The sequence below is a fragment of the Carettochelys insculpta genome, chromosome 29 (genome assembly GCF_033958435.1).
Source record: "Carettochelys insculpta isolate YL-2023 chromosome 29, ASM3395843v1, whole genome shotgun sequence".
Taxonomy (NCBI): domain Eukaryota; kingdom Metazoa; phylum Chordata; order Testudines; family Carettochelyidae; genus Carettochelys; species Carettochelys insculpta.
The window spans coordinates 13,820,563-13,841,979 of record NC_134165.1 but is presented as its reverse complement, the minus strand read 5'-3'; the positions used below and the strand labels follow the sequence as shown (position 1 = coordinate 13,841,979).

The 21,417-nt window shown below is 65.7% G+C and overlaps 1 protein-coding gene across 2 annotated transcripts; it reads right to left on the bottom strand.

The window, feature by feature from the left end:
- Positions 1-33: 33 nt before the first annotated feature.
- Positions 34-21,042, bottom strand: ARHGAP9 (Rho GTPase activating protein 9). Of its 2 annotated transcripts, XM_074980009.1 has the most exons (19): positions 21,021-21,042; positions 17,470-17,507; positions 16,215-16,629; positions 15,267-15,532; positions 13,003-13,221; positions 11,615-11,761; positions 11,058-11,168; positions 10,719-10,780; positions 9,963-10,050; positions 9,619-9,714; positions 9,142-9,240; positions 8,707-8,833; positions 8,491-8,604; positions 5,409-5,507; positions 5,101-5,178; positions 4,934-4,987; positions 4,330-4,464; positions 2,976-3,081; positions 34-2,427 (listed from the first exon to the last, which is right to left on the bottom strand). In XM_074980009.1, the coding sequence occupies exons 3-19, from the start codon at positions 16,627-16,629 to the stop codon at positions 2,241-2,243; spliced, it is 2,403 nt and encodes an 800-aa protein (XP_074836110.1). In that variant the 5' UTR covers positions 17,470-17,507; positions 21,021-21,042; the 3' UTR covers positions 34-2,240. The 2 variants fall into 2 exon arrangements, with proteins under 2 accessions (XP_074836110.1, XP_074836111.1); XM_074980010.1 differs by lacking the exons at positions 15,267-15,532; positions 16,215-16,629; positions 17,470-17,507; positions 21,021-21,042 and adding an exon at positions 14,739-14,842.
- Positions 21,043-21,417: the final 375 nt, after the last annotated feature.

Sequence of the window (21,417 nt, the reverse complement as noted above, 5' to 3'; positions counted from 1 at the left end):
TCTTGTGTTGTTTAGTGCAACTGTGTCTGGGAGGGGCCCTTTAAGGGAGCGGCTGGCTGTTGAGTCTGCCCTGTGACCCTGTCTGCAGCTGTGCCTGGCATCCCTATTTCGATGTGTGCTACTTTGACGTGTAGACGTTCCCTCGCTGCGCCTATTTCGATGTTGGGCTGAGCAACGTCGAAGTTGAACATCGACGTTGCCGGCCCTGGAGGACGTGTAGACGTTATTCATCGAAATAGCCTATTTCGATGTCGCAGCTATTTCGATGTTGGCTGCACGTGTAGACGTAGCCCTAGGCAGCTGCCTGAGCCCCAGGCTGTGGAGCAGGGGAGCCTCTAGGACAAGGCCGAGGGCTGCGGCCAACCCCTGCTTAGTCAGTGGGTATCTATAGCCCCTTCAGCACCCTGGGCTGGGGCAGCCCCTCTCTCCCACCTGCCTGCTAGCATCAGAGCCTGGCCATGGTGGCGGGGGGCAGCCCCATGCTGGCCAGCAGCGCCCAGCCCACCCGCATCCCTGCAGCGCTGCCGGCATCCCCCGCCACTGGCCTGTCTCCCACGAGATGCTGCGGGCAGGTCCCATCCAGAAACATCCACCGCTGCCTTTATCCACCCTCCCCACCCCCACAGCCCGGCCCGGCAGGGGAGGGACGCGCCCCAAAGCTTCACTTCAACCCAGAAAACCAAAGAAAAGTGATTTAAAAACCCAAACTTGCCCGGAATCCCGGCGCCGCCTGCCTGGGGAGGGAGGGAGCTCGGCTGCTGGTGCAGGGACAGCCACAACACCTTACAGCCACTTGTCACATGCGGGCCAGGGCTGCCCCAGTGCTCTGCTGCAGCGCTGTACAAAGTGTGTGTGTGTGCGCGCACGTGTGTCTGTGCGCACGTGTGTGTGTGCGCGCACGTGTGTGTGTGCGCACGTGTGTCTGTGCGCACGTGCACACGTATGAGGCAGCTTGGGCCCTGTGTGTCGCTGGGGTTTTTTTTTCTTTTTTTTGCTAGCAACAAAAAAAATCCAATCCAAACTAAAAATAATTAAACAAAAAATTCCTCAGGGACAGAAACTGTTAATTTTTGTTCTTGTAGGAGCTGGAAACCAAAGGTTCAGCCCCCATCGGGCCAGGCGTCACCCAGACCCCAGCTGAGACCAGGGCCCTGTCGGGCCAGGCGCTGACCAGACCCCAGCTGAGATCAGGGCTGGGCTGGCTGAGAGCAGGGCCCCACTGTGGCATGATGTGGGATTACCCTGTGGGACCCAGCGCTGCAGGACAAGGACACCGCTCCAGGCCATCGTACCCCCTGCCCCCACAGGGCTCTGTGCTGCAGGGCTGGCTGCAGTCACACCCCCCCCCCAGCCCAGCCACATGCCCTGCCCAGCCGGGTGCCCCAGGTCAGGTAGTGCCTGGCGGGGGGGCAGCAGCAGCACCAGGCGCTCACACCTGACAGCGCAGTTTGTGACGGGGGTTTGCAGCCCTGGCCCGGCTCTGCCCTCCCAGGACACCCCTGGACAGACCTCACCCCCCCAGCCCCCTGCACTGTTCATGGGCCCTGGGGTGTGTTGCTCTGCCCCCTGCGCGGGCAGCACGAGAGGCCACGCATGGCGCCACATGGGAGTGCTTGTGCTGATGGGAAAATAGGGAGCGAAACGAGGGTAGCAGCCCCTCCCCTCCCCTCCCCTCCCTGCACGGCCCGGTGCAGCACCTGGGGGGGGTGGCACAGGGCTGGGGCCCCAAGGGACTCCCCCGTTTGGCTCTGGGAAGGCAGGGGGGAGCTAGTGGTTAAAGCGGGAGGAGGAGGGTTGACTCCTGGGTCCTAGGGCCAGCTTGGGGAGGGGGAGGCGAGTGGTTAGGGGGAGGGAGTGGGGGAAGGGCGAGCAGCCTGACTGACCCCTCCCAGAGCCCCTGGAGACCCCAGGTTGCAGGAGCTGAGCCCAGCCCCCTGCCCTGCAGTGAGCCGGGCGGGTCCCTGGGCACACAGCCATTCACTGACCCCCGGGGCACCCACTGCCAGAGGGAAAAGGCCAGGTCAGAAAATAACCTGTCGTACTGGGCACAGACACTGTCCGAGCCGGGGCCCCATGCCCAGCCTGGCACCGCGAGCCCGGCAGTGCCCTGGGCGGGCGCAGACCTTCAGGCCCTTCCACGCAGGGCAGCAGCTTTCTGGAGCCGGGGGATGGCAGGGCTTTGCCCGCGGCTGGCACTGAGCCGGGTCTGTTCGGTGGCTCGGCTCCGGGCGCTGCTGGGCTCAGGGGCCGCCGGGCGCCAGGAAGAGGCGCTCGAACTCGCAGAGTAGCAGTTCCACTGCCTGGTTCTGGTGCACCATGTCCACGGCCATGCTGGGCAGCTCCCGCTCGGGCCGCAGCAACGTCGGCCCGAACACAATGCCGATGTTCTGCCGCGTCATGCGGTTGGCGTCGGCGTGTTCCATCACCCTGGGGTGCCGGGAGAGGGCATCAGTCCGGGCCTCTGCTCCTGTCCGCTGGTGCCCCTAACCCCTCACCCACAGCCCCCCCCCAGTGCCCTCACCCCTGACCCCCCCACCCACAGCCCCCCCCAGTGCCCTCACCCCTGACCCATAGCCCCCCCAACCACTGGTGCCCCTCACCCCAACCCCCAGCCCCCCCAGTGCCCTCACCCCTGACCCACAGACCCCCCAACCACTGGTGCCCCTCACCCCCCACCCAGAGCCCCCCCAGTGCCCTCACCCCCAACCCACAGACCCCCCATCCACTGGTGCCCCTCACCCCCCACTCAGAGCCCCCCCCGTGCCCTCACCCCTGACCCACAGCCCCCCCATCCACTGGTGCCCATCACCCCCCCCATCAGCTGGGGGCATCGGGAGAGGGTATCAGTGCCGCCGTCTGCTGCCCTCTGCCAGTGCCCCTCGATCGCAGCCCGCTCCCTCCCCTCCCACCCCGCAGGCCCAGCTGGATTCCCCACCCCTGGGGACCCCCTGATTTCCCGGCCTGGCCCCGCTTACTTGCGGAGGTGGGCCAGGAGGTAGCGCAGGGTGGCGTAGTTGGGCGGGGGCAGGCTCTGGACCAGCTCTGCCAGGCGCTGCACCTGCTCCGCGTAGGTCGGGAGCTCTGCAGGGAGAAGCAACAGGCTCTGCTGGCCCTGCCCGGGGGGTGGAGCCGGGGGGTGACGGGGGCCCTTGTGTTGGAAGGCACAAGGGGGGGGTAGAGCCACGTGGCACCACCTGGGATTGGCGCCCTGGGCACAAACTGGGCACTGGGTGGACAGGCCGTGCCCACCTCCCTGTGCTGGAGCCAGGCCCTGGCTGGCCCCACGCCCTGCCCGCAGGCGCCCGCAGCCACTGGCCGGCCTGTGTTCTTGGGGGGTGACGGGGGGGCTGGACGCAGGGGAGGGCCTGAAGATGCAGCACGTGGGGTGGTACGTGGGGGATGGAGCACTGGGGGTGTAGTGGGGGGGCCCTGCAGGGGCAGAGCACAGGGGGGGCAGGGTGCTGGGGGCAGAGTGCTGAGTGTGGGGGGCACAAGGGGGTTAGATGCTGGACATGGAGGGGCACAGGGGTGCAGTGCAGGGGGACCGTGGGGGAGGGGTGCAGGGGTGCAGCAGGACAGGGGGGCTGCAGGAGGACTGTGGGGGATGGGTACAGGAGGTCTGTGGGGGAGGGGCACAGGGGGACTGGTGCGGGGGCTGCAGGAGGACTGTGGGGGATGGGCGCAGGGGGACTGTGGGGGATGGGTACAGGAGGTCTGTGGGGGAGGGGCACAGGGGGACTGTGGGGGAGGGGCACAAGGGTGCAGTGCAGGGGGACCGTGGGGGAGGGGTGCGGGGGTGCAGCAGGACAGGGGGGCTGCAGGAGGACTGTGGGGGATGGGTACAGGAGGTCTGTGGGGGAGGGGCACAGGGGGACTGGTGCGGGGGCTGCAGGAGGACTGTGGGGGATGGGCGCAGGGGGTCTGTGGGGGAGAGGCACAGGGGGACTGGTGCGGGGGCTGCAGGAGGACTGTGGGGGATGGGCGCAGGGGGTCTGTGGGGGAAGGCACAGGGGGACTGGTGCGGGGGCTGCAGGAGGACTGTGGGGGATGGGCGCAGGGGGACTGTGGGGGATGGGTACAGGAGGTCTGTGGGGGAGGGGCACAAGGGGACTGTGGGGGAGGGGTACAGGGGGTCTGGGGGGGGAGGGGCACAGGGGGACTGGTGCGGGGGCTGCAGGAGGACTGTGGGGGATGGGCGCAGGGGGACTGTGGGGGATGGGTACAGGGGGTCTGGGGGGGAGGGGCACAGGGGGACTGGTGCGGGGGCTGCAGCAGGACTGTGGGGGAGGGGCGCAGGGGGTGCAGGCGGACCGTGGGGCAGGTCCTTACTGACGGCAGCCACGAAGGCGTGGAAGAGGTCGAAGGGCACCAGGGGCTCGGGCAGCTCACGGAAGAAGAGCTTGAGGGCGCCGGTCACCACGTGGACGTCATCCCACTCGGGGTCAGCCAAGGTGAGCCGCTCCTCTGGGGGACAGGCGGGTCAGGTGTGGGGTTGGGGGCTGGGGCAGCCCCCTGGGCAGCGAGAGTCCAGGTGTGGGGCACGGGGCACAGCACCCCCTGCCGCAGGTCATGGATGCTGTGAACCCACATATGCCCCCACCCTGCACCCCTGGCCGGGCCTCCCCCACTGTACCCCACTCCCCCCATCCCTCACACACACTGTACCTCCAGTCTCTGCACTGCCTCCACCCAGTCACTGGCACCCCCCACACCCCAGCCATGGGCACCCCCCTGCACTCCCCACACCTCCAGCCATGGGCGCCCCCTGGCACCCCCAGCCATAGGCACCCCCCTGCACCCCCTACACCTCCAGCCATGGGCACACCCACACCCCCAGCCATAGCCCCTGACCCAGCAGTGAGCACCCCCTGAGGCTCGCCACAGGCTAGCAGAGGGCATGGGGGCGGGGGCGGTGCCCCCAGCGCAGTTCTACCTTGGCACAGCGGCTGGGGGAAGACGTAGCGCCCATCTGAAGTCACCGCCCGCTCTGCGAAACCAAACAACAGCCGTCACGCACGCCAGCAAAGGCCAAGGGCCACGGGGAGGGGCCTCCCCAGCCCTGCAGGGAGCCCCCCGCCCCCCGCGGGTGCAGGCGCTCACCCCGGTCCACAGCAAAGCGCAGCTTCTGGATCACGGCCAAGTTCCCGCTCACCCGGTAGATCCCGTCCACGTCCAGGCCTGTGGGGTAGGGGAAGGATGAGACCCGGCTCAGGGCAGGTCCCCTGTGCCCCACTCCAGCCCCTGCTTGGAGCTCTGTGTGCCCCCCACCCCCACACTGTGTGTCTCCCACCCGTCCCCCCGCCCCTCCTCAGATGCTGGCAGCGCCCGCAGAGCATGGGTGGCACGTCCGTGGGCTGGGGCGCATGGGCTCCGGGCTGGGGGTTGCGACCCGGGAGCCGGGCTCCTACCTCTCTCCTCCACGGCCTGGACGCAGAGCCGGACAAAGCGGGGCACAGTGTCGCCGTCCCGCTGGCACAGGGCCTCCAGCCGGCAGCCAAAGACCTGGTCTGGAGACAGGGTCATGGTCAGCTCCATGCTGGGGTTTGGAGGGTCACACGCCACGGGCTACCCAGCGTGTCCCCTGTCCCACAGGCTGGCCATGGGGGGCAGGGGGAATGGGGTGCTGGGCCCAACAGTGAGGCAGAGCTGAGAGGGGGCACGGCCTTATTCCATGTGTCCTCAAATGCCCCGAGCACCCCGCCAAGCTGTGGGGGTGGGGCAGGGGCAGGGCCTGCACATGCAGGACAGCCCTGTGAGGCTCCACATGAGGCCGGCTGCGCTGGAGGTTAAGGCCGGGACAGCCCCTTGTGGGTATCGCAGGGACGCAAGGGGCAGATGAACCGGGTGGGACAGGGTTTGTTCCAAGTGCCGCTGTCAGGGGTCTGTGTAAATCCTGCTCCTGGCTCTATGGTAAGGACAGCTCTGGGGGGCCCAGGACAGATGCTGGGGGGTGCACAGCAGCTGGGCCATGGTGGGCTCTGGAGGAGGAAACAGGCAGTGATGCAAACCAGCAAGCCCAGGGGTGAGAGACCAGTGGAAGGAAACGCCCTCGGCAGATGGCGACTGAGTACCGCATGACGGTGCCAAACTCCCTGAGCCGTGGCAAGCAAACTGCGACCTGGTCCGGTGGGGTCCGAGTGAGCTGGATGCCTGGTTATCACGGTGAGGCCAAATTTCCCACGGCCCCATAAAGTTTGTTTCCAGCCATTAGTCCTGGCTCTCAGTGTTCTCTGACTTTTACTGGCTGGTCACAGGAATGTCGCTGGGCCCAAGGGGGGCAGGACAGGCCCCTCGCTGGGCACACACCCACCTGCGGACTTGCCATTCTTACCAGGGCCCGGGACTCCCCTTTACCTTACGGTGGTGCCCACCTGGACATTCATGGCCTCGTGTTTTAATACCACCCGGACTCCGACGATGAGGGACAAGGACAAACGAGGCAGCCGGACGAGAGACAAGGCCGGATGACGAGGGCCGGGGTCAAGGGGTAGAAGGAACAGGCTGAAAGGAACCTGGTCCCGCTCCAGCCTCGTATTTAACTAGCTTGGCCAACTAATTGAAAAGGAGCAACCGGCTGGGCACTGACAACGTGAATTGGGAACGGTCGCCCAGGCCGTTCCTTCACAGAACAAGCGAGTTGTCCTGCCGCACTTTAAAAACGAACAAAATAATGACCAGAAAAAAGTGGGTTAGTCTTCAGAGTGCTACAGGACGGCTTTTTGGTTTTGTCAGTTGGGAGGGGTGTGTCTGCGCTTGTGCCTGTGTGCCTGTGTGTGTGTGTGTGTACATGCACACGTGTGTGTGTGCGCAATGCCATTGGAGTTGTACAGTGAGTGTAAAGCCATTGTACGTCGTGGCACCAGTGTGTAAGGAAAGCAGGTGGTGCCCTGAATGGGTCTGCGCTACTGGTAGGTCTGGGCCACATCTGTGTGAGGTTACAGATCTCGGCTCGGTGGCTGCACTGGGCCCATGCAGCGCTAAGATTCACGACCGCGGGGCGATCGCCTCCCCAGCCGGGCTGATGGACTAAGCAAAGGCTCGGACGCCACACACGCGTCTCCGGAATTTGGAACTTGCTGTCTGCAGCGCAGCCAATGGCACAGTCAGATGCCCGGGGCGGCCGTTCCACAAACCACGTACGTGGGCTGTGAGGTGCCGGTGAAACCAGCGAACGCAGGCAGCCTGCCACAGCGGCGCACCCGGGCCTCCTGACCCAGACCCTCCAGCGCCTGTGGAATTTTCCCTCCATGTGGAAAAGTATCAGAGGGGCCTCGGCAGGGACCACCTTTGTCTTCTGTCCTGATGAGCTGAGCCCGTCTGGGCTGAGGGTTCCCAGTCCCCAAAAGGGTGCAGATGCTTCCAGAGAGAGCAGCGCTGGCCTGTGACTGACGTGTACAATGCAGCACACTGACCATTGGTCTCTCCCACCCTGTTCTTGCTTTCTTCGTTAACGACCCTACAGCTGTTAGGCCCTAAAGGACCGGCCCAGTGCACTGGGCTGGGTAAGATCCATGTACACATTGACCTGGGGCTGTGGCTGGACCGTTTGGGGCCAGAAGAATCGGTGCGGAGTGGGTGAAATGGGCCTTTTAGGAGCAGCTGGAGAACCTGGGGCTTTGCGTCTGGGGCGTCTGGCTGGCCACTGGGGTTGACAAGTGCTGCTGCGGCTGGTCGGATTTGCCTCAGTGAGAAGGAAATCCCAGCCAGGGCTGTACGTGGCTTGTGTTTAAGCAAATATACCCGGGATCCTTTCCCTCAGCTGTGCCCAGAAACCCCGTCATATATCAGCGTGTGTGCAAGTGTGTATGTTTGTGCATGTGTATGTGCGTGTGTGCGTGCGTGTGTGCAAGTGTGTATGTTTGTGCATGTGTATGTGCGTGTGTGCGTGCGTGCATGCGAGTGTGTATGTTTGTGCATGTGTGTGTATTTCTGCTGAATTCCCAATAAACGTGGCATTTGGCCTTTTCCCCGAGAAAAATCCCATTGGCTTCTTATAACATACGGGGGATGTGACCTGCCCTTGGCTGAGCCCTTCTCCTGCAGCTCCTGTGGTGGTGGGGTGGGGGCCCAAAGGGGGATTTGGGAACTGGGGGCTCAGGGTGCTGTGGAGCTGGAAGGAGCTGGGGTGTAGATGGGTGGGGGTGGGGGAGGGGCTGCACCTGAGAGGAGCCCCTTGTCCTGCTGGTGCTGGGGGCTGCAGGAAGAGGGCCGGGGGGACAGAGTGCAGGGGGGTGGAGTCTGAGGGCTACCGGAGGGGGAGGGAGGCTGTTGGGGTGTGAGGCAGTCTGGGCTGGCTTGGGATAAGGGGGTCTCGGCCCCTAGCCCTGGCCCCCTCCCCATGGGGTATTGCGTTGCCTGTCCGGGTTCCTGGGCTGACAAGTCTGTGCCCTGCGCCCAGCACCCAGCACCCCCGTGACTCTGCTGCTGGCTGGGGGTCCGTCTGACCGCGGCTGGGGGTGCGGCCCCGGGGCCCCCCCACGCAGGACCCACCTCGGATGAGCCCCTTCTCCTGCAGGCTCTGCAGCGGGGGCCGCCGGACGATGAAGCGCCTCAGTTTGCTCTTCACTCGCTTCTTTTCCGTGCTGTCCGGGCCGCGGACGGAGCCTGCAGGGGCCGCGCTGGGATGGGGTTAGGAGCCGAGGCAATGGGGAGGCTGAAGCACTCACAGAGCCCCGAGGCCCAGCCCCTGCGCGCAGGGGTACCTACCTGAGCTGGTCCAGCCCTCCTTTGGCCTTGGCCCCTCGTCCTCCTCATCCCCGCTCAGGTCCGCCAGCTCGGAGCTGCCCTCCCGGTACAGCGCGTAGCTCAGCTCCTCCAGGGGGTTCTCCCGGTCCTGGGGCACAGGGGTGCAGGGTCAGGCTGGGAGCAGCCAGTTGGGAGGCAGGGGAGGGGAATCATTCCCAGCCCCACACTGAGAGGGGCAAGAGGCAGCCTGCTGGGACAGCCCATGTGGGACAACCCAGGTGTGGGACAGCAGGTTGCGGGGGGCAGAGCTCAGGGCTGGGCTGGCAGGGGCTGCGGGTCGGGAGTGAGGGGCACTGGCAGGGCTGGGGGCTGGTGGTCCCCTGGTGTCCCCAGCTTTCCCACGGTGGGCCCAGGACTCAGGCTGGGCCGCATTAACCCTTGGCCGCTGGCACTCACCAGCCGCCGGATGACGCCCTTGATGGTCTGGTGCCAGTCCTGGATGGTCGCCTCGCTGTCCGACTGCAGCAGGAATTCATTGCCGGTCACAGTGCGGAGCTGCTGGGACACGAGCAGGTCAGGGGGCTGAGCTGGTCTCTGGGTGGGGCTGGGCAGGGACGCAACACTCCGCTGGGCCGAGGGCACCTGGCTACTGGGGGGGGGGCCAGGAAGCCGCCTTGAGCAGTGGAGGGGCCTTTCCCAGGTTGCTCTGGGGGCAGCGACTGAGGGGCCAAGCGCCACAGAGCCTGGCAGTGGTGCCGGGGCGGGAGGTCGCTTGGTCCCTGGGGGCTGCTGGGGCACTGGTGGTCTCTGGGGGTGTTGGATGCCTGAAGGGCAGTGCTGGGTCCCTGGGTCTCTGGTAGGTAGGCAGGATGCCTGGGAGCAGTGCTGTGTCCTTTGTGGGGGCACTGGGTGCCAGGGCGACCCCACACTCACGTGGATGACGTTCTTCTTGCTGGACATGTCGCGGGCCCGATCCAGCACAGCGCCCCGCAGGTCCACGCTGCTCTCCGGCCGGCTGCTGGCGGGTCTCTGGAGCGGGAGGGGGCATCAGGGCAGGAGGAGCTGGCTGGGGGCAGGGCGGCCCCTCCCCAGCCAGCGCCATCTCCTGGGGTCTGGCAGAGGTGTGACCCCCTGGCCCACACCTGCTCCCCCAGCAGCCCCCACTCACCACCCCACCCCCAGACACCCATTCACTCCCCAGCCTCCCTCCCCCTCCCCTGCCCCAGACCCCCTCCCCCTCACTCTCCCCTGCCGCCCCCAGCCCCTCACTTACTCACCCAGCCGGTCGGTGCTGGACCCTTGACATCCTTGTAGAAGACAAGGCTGTTCCCAGCCAGCACCACCCAGGAGACGCCCCAGTTCTTCCTGCCAGAGACAGGGGCTGAGCCCAGCTGGGTGGTCTCCAGCAGCCCACCGACCCCCAGGCCCCAGCAGCTCCTGACATGAACGCCAGCCTCTTGCCGGGATCCCTGGTCCCCACAGCTCCCGGCAGCCCCTTGACTTCTGACCTCTCACCTCCTGGCATGTAAAAATGTCTGTACCCTTTTTTTAACCCCTTGTGTTAAGGCTGCGTATATGTGAGGGGGTGTGGGGGTGTAACACGTTGTTACACAGATCGTGTGTGTACGACAAAGCAGTGAGTGACAGGTGTATTACCCATACCCTGCGTTTTATCTTTATCCCCTGCAAAAGATCCTGCGTAATTCCTTATAGTTCCACAAGCAGCTCCCCGCCCCCGCCCCCAGCTGCCCTTCAGCGAACAGCTGCCTCGGCGCTCCCAAGCTGTGACCCCCAGCACCTCCCCAGCTCCAAGCTCCCTGGGAGGCTCCAAACTTCCTCCCCCAGGCCCTGCACCGCCCCCCAACGCACACGAGGCCAGAGCTTTCCCCCAGGCCCTGCATCCCTCCCTGGTGGCTGAGAAAGGCCCCTTTGTCCATTCATGCCCTGGAGAGGTCCCTCCTCTAAACCCCCTGGGCTGAGAGAGGGCAAGCAGTTCCCCCACCCTGCCCCCGCCCCAGGAACAACCCCCTTACCTGAGTTTCCGGCCCCCCTCTGCAATCTTGGTTTTGTTCAGCTGCCCGGCCTTCTCCACCTCCTGCCACGGGGAGAGTCGTCAGCCCCCCACAGCTCAGACAACCCCCTGCAGCCCCCAGTAGCCTCCTTCCATCTCTCCCACTCCCCCCACTAGCCCAGGCTCATGCCCCCCCCGTCAGAACCACCAGCTGGGACCCCAGGCTGCAGCCATCCCCTGGGCACTGGATTAGTAGGGGTGACCCAGGGGATGGGGGAAAGGCCCCTTCACCCCCATCCCTGGGAGCCTCTAGTGGGCAGCTCCTTGTGCAGTCAGTGGCTGGGGCTGGGGTGTGACTCACGTGGGGTAAGTCGGAGGGGACAGCGGGGGAGCCCTCAAGGGTGCCAGAGGTGGGGCCAGTCCCCAACCAGTCCCCAAAGCTGTGCTGGGAACGATTCCTGCGGTGAGACACCTGCGGCGAGAGAGAGACGGGCTGATGGGTTACAGTCCCCCTAGCCTGCCCCCCACCCGGCCCCATGCCCCCCAGCCTGCCCCCATCTGGCTCTCTGCCCCCCACCCTTCCCCCACCTGGCCCCATGCCCCCCCGCCTGCCCCCATCCGGCCCTCTGCCCCCCCGCCTGCCCACACCTGGCCCCATGCCCCCCCAGCCTACCCCCATCCGGCCCCATGCCCCCCCAGCCTGCCCCCATCCGGCCCTCTGCCCCCCCACCTGCCCCCACCTGGCCCCATGCCCCCCAGCCTGACCCCATCCAGCCCTCTGCCCCCCCGCCTGCCCACACCTGGCCCCATGCCCCCCCAGCCTACCCCCACCTGGCCCCATCCAGCCCTCTGCCCCCCAGCCTGCCCCCACCCCTCCCATCCCCCTGATGCAGCCCCAGCCCCAAGCCGGTGTCTCACCTTGGGTATCTGGGACTCGGGAATAATCATGGATTTGGTGTAGCCAAGCCGGCCAGCCTGGACACTGCCTCCGTCCTGCGCCAGCGTCTCACCCAGCTCAGTGTCTACCTGGCTCTCTGAGCTCAGGGTGTCCGTGGGGGGCAAGCTCTGCCGGGGAGAGGAATGAGTCAGGTGGTGCCCCCAGCCCCTCACTGTTCCAGCCCTGGGCCTCCCCAGCTCTGCTGGTGCCCTTCACTCCCGCCCCGCAGCTCCTACCGCCCCCCCACCCTGCTGGTGCCCCTCACTCCCGACCTGCCCAGTTCAGCCCTGTGCCCCCAGGAGCACTCTCCCAGCAAGAGAGTCCAGGTTTTGCCCACAGCCCCCGCCCCCCAGCTCCTGCCTGAGTCCCTCAGGGTGCCTCATTAAAGCAATTAGTGCTGAGCTCTCACAGACGCCTGGCGGGCAGCCCACGCACTTGGCTTGGCCTGGCCAGGGCACAGGAGGACAGGCAGCCCAGTGGGGCCCCATCCGGAGCAGGGAGGGGTACAGAGCCTGCCTGGCCCAGGGGTCCTGGCTGCAGGGGCCCCCAATACGCACTGAGGCTGCAGCCCGGCCCTGCCGGAGAGCCACAGGCAGAACACCACCAAGCTGAGCTACACGTGCTCAGGGAAGCACAACTGCCAGCACTCGCTTGTGCACACACGATCACATGCACATGCAGCGACTGGCTCGTGCAAGTGTGTGTGCGCACACTGACACACTTGTGCAAACACACACACACACATCCCGTGCTGGTGCATGCTTGCTGTCATGCACACACTCAGACTGGGGCACACACGTGTGCACACTCACACGTGTTTGAGGAAATGTTCACACAACCACGTGCACTCACACACCCACGTGCAGATGCTCTTGTCACGTGAACTCCCAGGCTGGCGCACGGGGCACGGGCACCCCCAGGCCAGCCCGGGAGTCCTGGAGCCCAGGGATTGAGGAGGATCTGGCCATGAAGGGTGTCACTCCAAGGGGACTGGTGACAGGCTGGGGCACAGAGCAGCCCTGGGCCTGGGACACATGCGGACACGCGTGAACACACACTCACCCACGCGGACACACACACACGTAAAGTCATGCTTGCCACGTGTGCCCTTTTGCACACCCGTCTGTAGGCAAGCTCAGGTGCTCACCGCCCTCCCACAACCCTCACCTTACAGCTACATCCCCCAGGGGCGGGACCTGCTCACACCCACCTCTGCCCAGTGGGCTCTCTCCCCTACAGGCCTGTGCCGATTCTTAGGTGGGGGGCTGAGGCCATCTGCAGGGGGGTCCCTGAGCTGATTCCCCCCCTGTAAGTCCCCCCCGGCAAGTGGGGGGCACAATGGGACAGCCCCTACTCCCCAGCTCCCTACCATCTCCCGGTGGCGCCGCGGTGGTTTCCAAGACTTGTCGCCTGTCTCCGGGTTGTAGAAGTAGCTGCGGCCGGTGCTGGGGTCAAGGTGGCGCTCCCAGAGGTCCAGCACCTGTAGCGGGGGGCTGCTGGGGTTAGGGGGCTCCCCCTGCAGCGGCTTGATGTCCTCCAGGTTACAGTAAACTGTGGACTCCTCCATGCGGATGCCCGCGGGCAGCACCTGCGTGGCACAGAGGGAGACTGGTTATTGCCAGGGCCGGTGCCCCCAGGTTCCCCCTCCAACGTGCGTCCCGGCTCTGACAGAGAGAAACCAGCCAGCTGGGGGGCAGAGCTCCAAGGAGCCCACACGAAGAGGGGCTGCGTGTGGGGAGGGAGGGGCGGCAGCAGAGCTGGGCTGACCGGATGGCGAGTCACTCCAGGCCGGAGACCAGGGTTGTGCCATTCCAGCTCGGAGTGGGGCTCTGCGGGGCAGAGTGGGGGGTCCCTGAAGCCCCATGGCAGAGCCAGGTGGGGGGACCTCCAGGCCAAGAGGCGGAGGGGCATCCTGGTGAGAGTGGCCCCCCAGCAGGTGCTGTGTACTGGGGAGGGGGGCTCCCCCTAGGACACCCCCGGGGAGTGCGAGACAGATCACTGAGTGACCGACCCCCAGGGCGGTGAGGCGGCCGAGGGCCGCCCAGGCACAGGAAGGGCCACACCCTGCACCTGGCCCCGTTCGGCTGGGCCCCCTTTGCACGGCGCCCGCCAGGCGACCTGCCGGCTGGGGACAGACAACGGGGGGCCAGGCGGGGGAAGGAGGCCGCGCTGCTGAGGGGTCAGTGTCCTGCTTGGGGCCCTGGGGCCATTTCCCAAGAGCTCCTCTGGCCTGCGCCAGCACTACCCGCCCATGGCCCTGCTGGCCGGGAGTTGCTGCGGGCGGGCAGGGCCCTGGGGTCCAGCTCCCGGTTCCCATGGGGCGACCAGGGTCAACGCAGACCTGGCCACGCCAAAGCCCAGCTGGGTCCTGGCCATGGGGACAGCGCCCAGAGGGCAGATGCTGCAGAGACCCCTCTCAACACACACACCCACACCCACACACACCCCCAACATGCACATCTCGAAACACACACACCCACACCCCGAAACACACACACCCCCCGAAACATGCACACGTCTCCATGCCCACCCCCGAAACATGTACACACCGAAACACACCCACCCAAACACAAACACCCCAAACATGCACACCCCCAAACACACCACCCGAAACACACACACACACAAACATGCACACCCTGAAACACACACCCCCCCAAACACACACACCCCGAAACACACACACACACACGCAAACATACACACCCCAAAACATGCACTCCCTGAAACACACCCCCCCAAACATGCACACATGCACACACATGCACACATGCACACACATGCACACACGCACACACACAGAGAACTCCGGATGTAGCAAAGAAACTTTTGTTTCACCCGCAGTTACTGGTGCTTTCCCCAGAGCCGTTTGGAGCAATGCCGGGGTCCTCAGTCACCTGCCCCCATCCTCCCCGACTGCCCCCTCCTTTCCCCTTCCGGTGACCCCCCGCCCCCCGGCTGTATGCTTCCCCCACTGTGCCCCCTCCGCCCTGCCCCTTCCGGTAGCCCTGTGCCCCTCCCACCTCTACCCGTGCCCCCCTCTACACCCCCTCTGCAGACGGTGCCTCCCCACGGCCGCCCCCAGCATCCCAAGGAGACACTCACCGCCACTGCCGCGCGGCCTGTCAGTCTGCGCCCCCCACCCCCGCCGGCTGGGGGCAAGTGACCCTCGGCCCTGGGCAAAGGGCCTGTGGTTCCTGGGGAGCAGAGCTGGAGCCTTGCTACAGGCCGCACCCCACAGGGCAGCCCCACCCCCAGCTCGCCCCACATCCTGTGGGTTCCCCCCCCCCCCGGCACGTCCCTCCCTGCGGTCAGAGCGCGGGGAAAAGAGGAAGGTGGGTGAGGAGGAGGCGCAAGGCTGCAGGCCTGGCAAGGGAGCCCAGGCCTGGGCAAGCCGCTGGAGAGAGGGGCTGTGGTGCAGCTTCAGGAGAGGGTGAGGGGGAGCGCAGCCGGGGCTGCGGGTCGGGAGTGAGGGACACCGGCGGCGGGGGAGGTACGGCTGGCACAGCTGGGGCTGCCCACGTGCCAGGGGTCTGCGCCACTCCTGCCCTGTCTGCTCTGGGTGGATGCCGTGGATGGGGGGAGTGTGGGGGAGCCAAGCCCCCCCCAGCCCAGCCCCTCTCCCATACTCACGCCAGGGGGGCTGGCCCGCTTCCCCTCCAGCTCCCCCGGGGGCAGGTGCTGCCGTTGGTGGCATCCAGGGCTGGGCGTGTCCCTGCTGGAGCTCTGGGCCAGGCTGGTGGTGCTGACGCTCCTGCTGACAGGCTGGGCTGGGCCAAGCTGCAGGCTGGGGTCCTGGGCGGGCAGGCTCCGGCTGTGGTGGGAAAAGTGGCCAGGCTGGGCTGGAGGTGCCGGGGGGGTAGACAGGTCCTGGAGGGACTGGTACTGCGGCTGCCGGCCTGGAGAGGGGAGAGAAGGCCTGAATCCGAGCCCCAGGGGCCGGGGGGGCGGGCAGGAGAGGAGCATCTCGACCCAAGGCTCAGGGCTTGTCAACAGCTCTCTGGGTGGACAGAGGGATCCGCTGCTCGGCTCGCAGCTGGGGCGCAGCCCCCTCCAGGCGTGACCCCCCCACCTCCTGGCCTGACAGCTCATCCCAAAGATGCCTCCTCTAGGGCCCCTGCTGAGCCCATGGCACCCCCAGCCTGCTCTCCACAGCCCAGCACCCCCGCTCTGCCCCCTCAGCGCCCCTGTGATAAAATGGGAATTTTGTAACGTTTGTGCTAAGCTGGTGTGTGCCTCAGTTTCCCCCTGTGCTGCCCCAGGGTGATCCAGGACTGTCTGCTCCCCAGCAGGTGAGGAGGAGGCGGAGATGCGCATGGCACCCAGCTGGCTGGGCCTTAACCATCCGTTCAGCGCAGCCGCTGAGAAGACAATGGCCACCCGGAGCCCAAGGGCAGAGGGGTCAGGAGAGCCCCTCCCCTCCCCCAGGGGCTGAACCGCAGCTTGGAGGGGGGCAGGTGGGCTGCGAGGTGGGGGGGCGACGCCGGGGGGGCGTTGCTGCCGCCAGGATGCTCTGACCAAGGTGCTCTGGCGGCCGAAGCGTCTGCAAAGACCCTGCTCCACCCCCGGCCCGACACTCACCATGCGCCAGGGGCTGCCCAGTGCTGGTGGACGCAGGCAGCATGGCACTTAGCCGTGGGCCTCCCTCCGCACCAGGGCCCACCTCCACCACGTAGGTGGCCGGCACGAAGATGGGCCGTGCTCGCCGGGGATCGCTGAGCCGCCGCACCTGCCACCAGTCCTCATTGGACTTGTGCAGCAGCAGGAAGCGCTCGCCCTCGGCGATGGCCACCTGGCGCCCGTCCTCCGCCTCGTACTGGTAGTCGTAGAGGGCCTGCAGTGCCACGGCCGGGGGCGTGCCCGGCGAGGGGCCGGCCCGGTGCCAGGACCGGCCCTCCAGCCGCCACCGCCCGGACAGCATCTCGGCGAGGGGCAGAGTGTCTGGCCACCCTGTGCACGCCACCAGCCCGGCCCGGCCAGGGCCCAGCACCGTCATCTGCCAGGAGAGGGCAGGAGGTGAGGCTGAGGCACAGCAGTGGCACGTGCCAAAGGGGGCCAGCGGGACTGGGGGGTGGGGAACAAGGCCTCTCCCCTCTGGGGTGCATGGGGCTGGTGCGGCTCTGCGGGGGCAGCCTGTCCGCCCGTGACCGCTGCTCCTGCCCTGGCCTCAGGCTGCTGCTGAACGGGCAGGACAAACCCAAGAGGGCAGGGTGGAGGATGGGATATCCATGCCTGCCCTGCCCTGCCCCCGCCCTGCTGCCCCAGGGTTGTGTCCAAGCCAGGCCCAGCACCCTGGTAGCGGCCACGTGGCTACAGGAAGCCCAGAGGCTGCTACAACAGGAAGCCAGCCCGCTCTGCTACTTCCCAGCTGGTGGCTCATATGAGGCAGCCGCACAGAGCCTGGGGTGACTGGCTGTGTGGGGGGCAGCACCCCCCAGGCCCTCCCTCTTTGGACTAGGGGCCTGGGGCGGAGTGGGGCAGAAGTGGCTCTCGCCCAGAGGCAGGACCCACAACGGCACAGTGGAGACACAGCCCCTGGGAGCCGCCGTTTGACTCTTCTCTCAGGTGACCCCAATATTTCCCCCAGAGCCTCTATGCAGGTGCCCCTTTTCTCCCCACATCCTCCCTGGCCACGGGGAGGGAGCAGAAGCCAGGGCCTCAGGTGGTAAGAGGCCAGCCCAGCAGTCCCTTCCAAGGAGGCAGTCAGTGTGGGGCTGGGCAGGGGCCAGCTTCCCTCCTTCAGGCCAGCTGAACCCAGGTGAGGCCGTGGCCAGGCGATGCCTCAGGCACTGGGACTGGCTGGGTGGGGGTGCTGGCATGGGCCTGGAGGACTCACCACGGCCGTGGCACTGCCATGGGGCTGGCCGGCAGGACCTGGAGGGGAGAAGAAGAGCAGCCACCGAAGGGTTAATGTCACCGGGCTGTGAGATGACCTTAGAGAGCCCTGGCGTCCAACTGGTTTTCTCCCACGAACCAGCCCCCTTGCTCTGAAAATCCACCTCCTGTTCAAGCCAAGTAGCCTCACCCAACCGTGCCAAGAGCAGCCGGCGGCTGGCGTTGGGCGCCACGGCTACGGCTCCCCCTGGCAAGCCCTGCTTCCCGGTGCCCCGTCTATGCCAGGCGCAGGCTCACTGGCATGTGCCAGTGCTGTACCCGAGGCTGGCAGGTGTGGGGAGGCACCACCGGTTGCTTGGTCCATTGCGGAACATTCGCGGTTCATCCCAGCGGTTCATCCCAGCGGAACATTCGCGGAACATCCCAGCGGTTCCCTGGGAGCTTTCACTACCATTGCCCCAGGGTGGGAAGCACCTGGCACCAAGGGCGAAGCCTGGGTATTGGACAGGGGACGCTCCTGCCAGCCGATCAGCCTCACCCCACTGACAGGGTGGGAACCTGGGGCCCTGTGGGGAGGGTCTCCCCTGCAACGGAGTTCAGGGATCCCCAAACTCTGCCCCCGTTCGCAGGCAGGCGTGACTCTCACTCAGCAGGAGAACAGCGGGTTTATTTGCTGACAGGACACAGCATCGTACAGCCAGTCCAATCCACGTTGGGGAGAGGAGGCCCCATGGGCCCCTGGAACCGGGGCCTTGCCCCCCGCCTTTGTCTCTCTCTTGCAGCCCAGACTAGTTGCTCCCCAACTCCCAGTTCCAATTCAAACCCCTCAGGCTCCACCTCCCCCTTTGTCTGCAGCCCAGAGGTGTCACCTGGTCCTCTGGTGTGATGGAGTGGGGGGAGTGCATGTGTGAGTCAGGCTGGATGTCTGAGGCAAGCAGCAGCTCCCAGTGGCTAAGGATGACCCTGGGGCTACAACTGGCAGGTAACACCTCTGCCGTGAACAAAGAGCAGGGAGGAGCTGAGCTGAGTTTTGAATCGGGGGCGGCAGTTAGGAAACGGGGGAAAGAGGAGCTGGAAGGGAGCCAGCCGGAGGAGGGGGAAAGCTACACCCCAGAGGGGCACCCCTCGGGGTCTTCTCCCCAGGACGGGTTGGAAGGACTGTCTCTGGCTGCTGTGCTGTCGCTTCTGGGAGAAACTGGGCATCTGTTGCCTAATAAACCTTCTGTTGTACCTGCTGAGTGAGAGTCAATCCTGCCAGCAGACGGGGTGCAGTGCAGGGGGACCCCTGAACCCCATCACACCTGGTTACTGCAGCAGGAGCCCCCCCCCACCGTATACACACAATCAAAACAAAAGAAGCAGCCAAGTAGCACTTTAAAATCTAACTCAATAACATATTAGGTGATGAGCTTTCGTGGGACAGACCCACTTCTGCAGATCAGGGCTAACTAGGGCGTGAAGAAGTGGGTCTGTCCCACAGAAGCTCACCACCCAATAAATTATTTTGTTAGTCTTTAAAGTGCTACTGGACTGCGTTTTTTGTTTTTATAGTACATGGACTAGCACGACTTTTTCTCCGCTACTACATCCACACACGTATCTCCCACTACATCACATCACCAAAGCAGTAACCACCAGAGCTGGGGAAAAACCCAGGAGTCCTGATCCCTACGCCACACCCACTCTGTGGCCACGGTGCCTCCCGATTGCTCATCCTGTTTGTGAGCCGGGGGGCAGCCAGTCCACACCTCCTACTGCAGCCAAGAACCAAGGCGCCCCTTTGTACAGGGGGTGGAGGGGATCAACTGGCCGGGGCCGGGGCCGGGGCCGGGACCGGGGCCGGCTTGGCGGGTGCTTGGAGCCAGTCACCCAAGATGCTCTGGCTTGACCAGGCATGGGGGCCTGCTTGGAGGAGATGGAGGAGAGCTCCTCTCACGGGGGAGTCCCGGACTCCAAACAGGCAGCCGCTGGCCCAGCGTTGCTTGCCCCCGCCCCCGCCCCCGCCCCCACCCCAGGCCTTGAGGCAGCACAAAGGACTTGGTCTGAATTGGTTTTGCACACACCCGCCCCGATGCAGGGAGCACACAGGTACCACATTTCCGCTCGGCGAGGGGCACCAGCTTCCTGTGTGCCGAGCTGCGGCGTGAGCTCAGAGCGCCTCTCTGTCCCCAGCACCGTGGGCCCAGCCCCCGCACAGCACGGGAGGGGACTCGGGGGAACAGCCCCCTGTGGAAGAAAACAATAGTCCCACCCCCTCTGGCCCTCCCGCACCACTTTCCCTCACCCCCAGGCCGACCTCGAGGTGAGGGGCTGCAGCTCGCACTGGGTGATGCCCCTCCTGCGGGAACCACGTGGATGAAAATCCCTTCAAGACTCTGCATCCCCCCGGCCCTCTCTGCTTCTTTACCACTGATTCCAAAATGCACCGTGCTCCCCCCTGCCCTGCACCAGAGGGCTGGCCCCTGGGGACCAGCGTTCCCCCTGTGAGCTGAGCGAGCACGCGGGCAGCCCCCCCGCCCCCGGAGAGATTCAGGTGCAGAACGCCCACAGCTGCTAGCCTGCGTTCTCCTGGTGGCGCCCACCCGGTGCGCAGAACCCAATTTATGCTGCCTACGAGTGGAGACGGTCAGCGGGAAGACTGTTGGGGACCCCTTTGATCTTCTCACTTTGGGGGAGTGCCTCTGACAGCCAATCCACCCCGATCCCCCGCCTCTGTGCCGTTCTAGCCTGTCCCCTTGCCCCCAGGCTGCTTGTTCCGAAACGGGCCGTCAGCCAGCACGCAAAACCAACAGCAAGCCATGGAAAACGCAGCCCCCGCAGCTGACGTGCTGAGCAGATGGCAGATGGCTCCCATGGGAGCCCCAGAACAGCACAGTGCCTCGGCCTATGGGAGACACGCCAACTGAGGGAGAAGCGGGACAGGGTCTGGGGGGGATAGGTGGGGGTAGGAGATCCTCTGCCACTGACTCCTTGTTGACCTTGGCCAAGTCCTCATCTACCCCAGGCCTCAGTCTCTCTGTTTGGCAAATGGAGCTCACCTCCTGCCTTTGTCTGTGCGACCAGTTCAAACTGGGGCAGAGACTGTCTGTCACTGGGTCTGGGCAGTGCCGGTCATGGCTGGGCTCTCCCAGAGCTCCCATAATCCACCTGCTAGCAGTAGATCAGTGGGGCCTGTCACCCACCTGCCAGAACTGCCCTGGGCAGTGACCTGAATGACCTGGCAGCAGGGGCTGCGCGGCACTGCCCGGGGGGAAGGAAAGCATCCCTGCCAAGAGATGGCGGGTGCTGCCATGCCTCCCACAAACAACACACCCAGCTTTCCCCCCTTCTCTCTGGTGCCAGTCACATGCCCCTTGTTTGGGAGACCTGGGGCCTCGTCCTCGGGCTGCCACGTCTGAGGTGCAAGCATAAGGCATAGGCTGCTGGAACTGCCCTGCCGGCAGCATGGGCCAGGACCTGGCAGCTCCAGAACAGGCCCACCCCGGGAAAACCAGGGCAGGTGGCAGCCCTGCCGAGTCCATCCCCTCCAGCACTGCCAAGAGTCCCACCTACCTCCCCGGGTTCAGTCTTCGTCCCTGCAGCCGGGGCAGCTCTGGCTCGTGTGGGTGGCTGCCCCAGGTGCGGTTCTAAAAGCCACGTTCGCTTGCGCGCCAGGGCAGGGGTGGAGCCAGCCAGACAGCCAGACAGCGTGTGGTTTGAATCGCCGGCTCAGCGCCTTTCCTCTTGCAAAGCCGGGCCTCAGACAGCCTGTGGGCTGGTCCCAGCCTGGCGGCAGCCATGCACAACTGGAGCTTCGAGGGGTCTTCCCACTAGCTCATGCTCGGGGGAGGGGGGCGTGGGAGGGAGCTTTACAGACATGTTGCCCCCCCCTCAGGTATCTCTCTGAGCAGCATCTCATCAGGCAGTGCACAGCCTGGGCAGAGCACGCCTTCACGGCTCCATCAGGCCC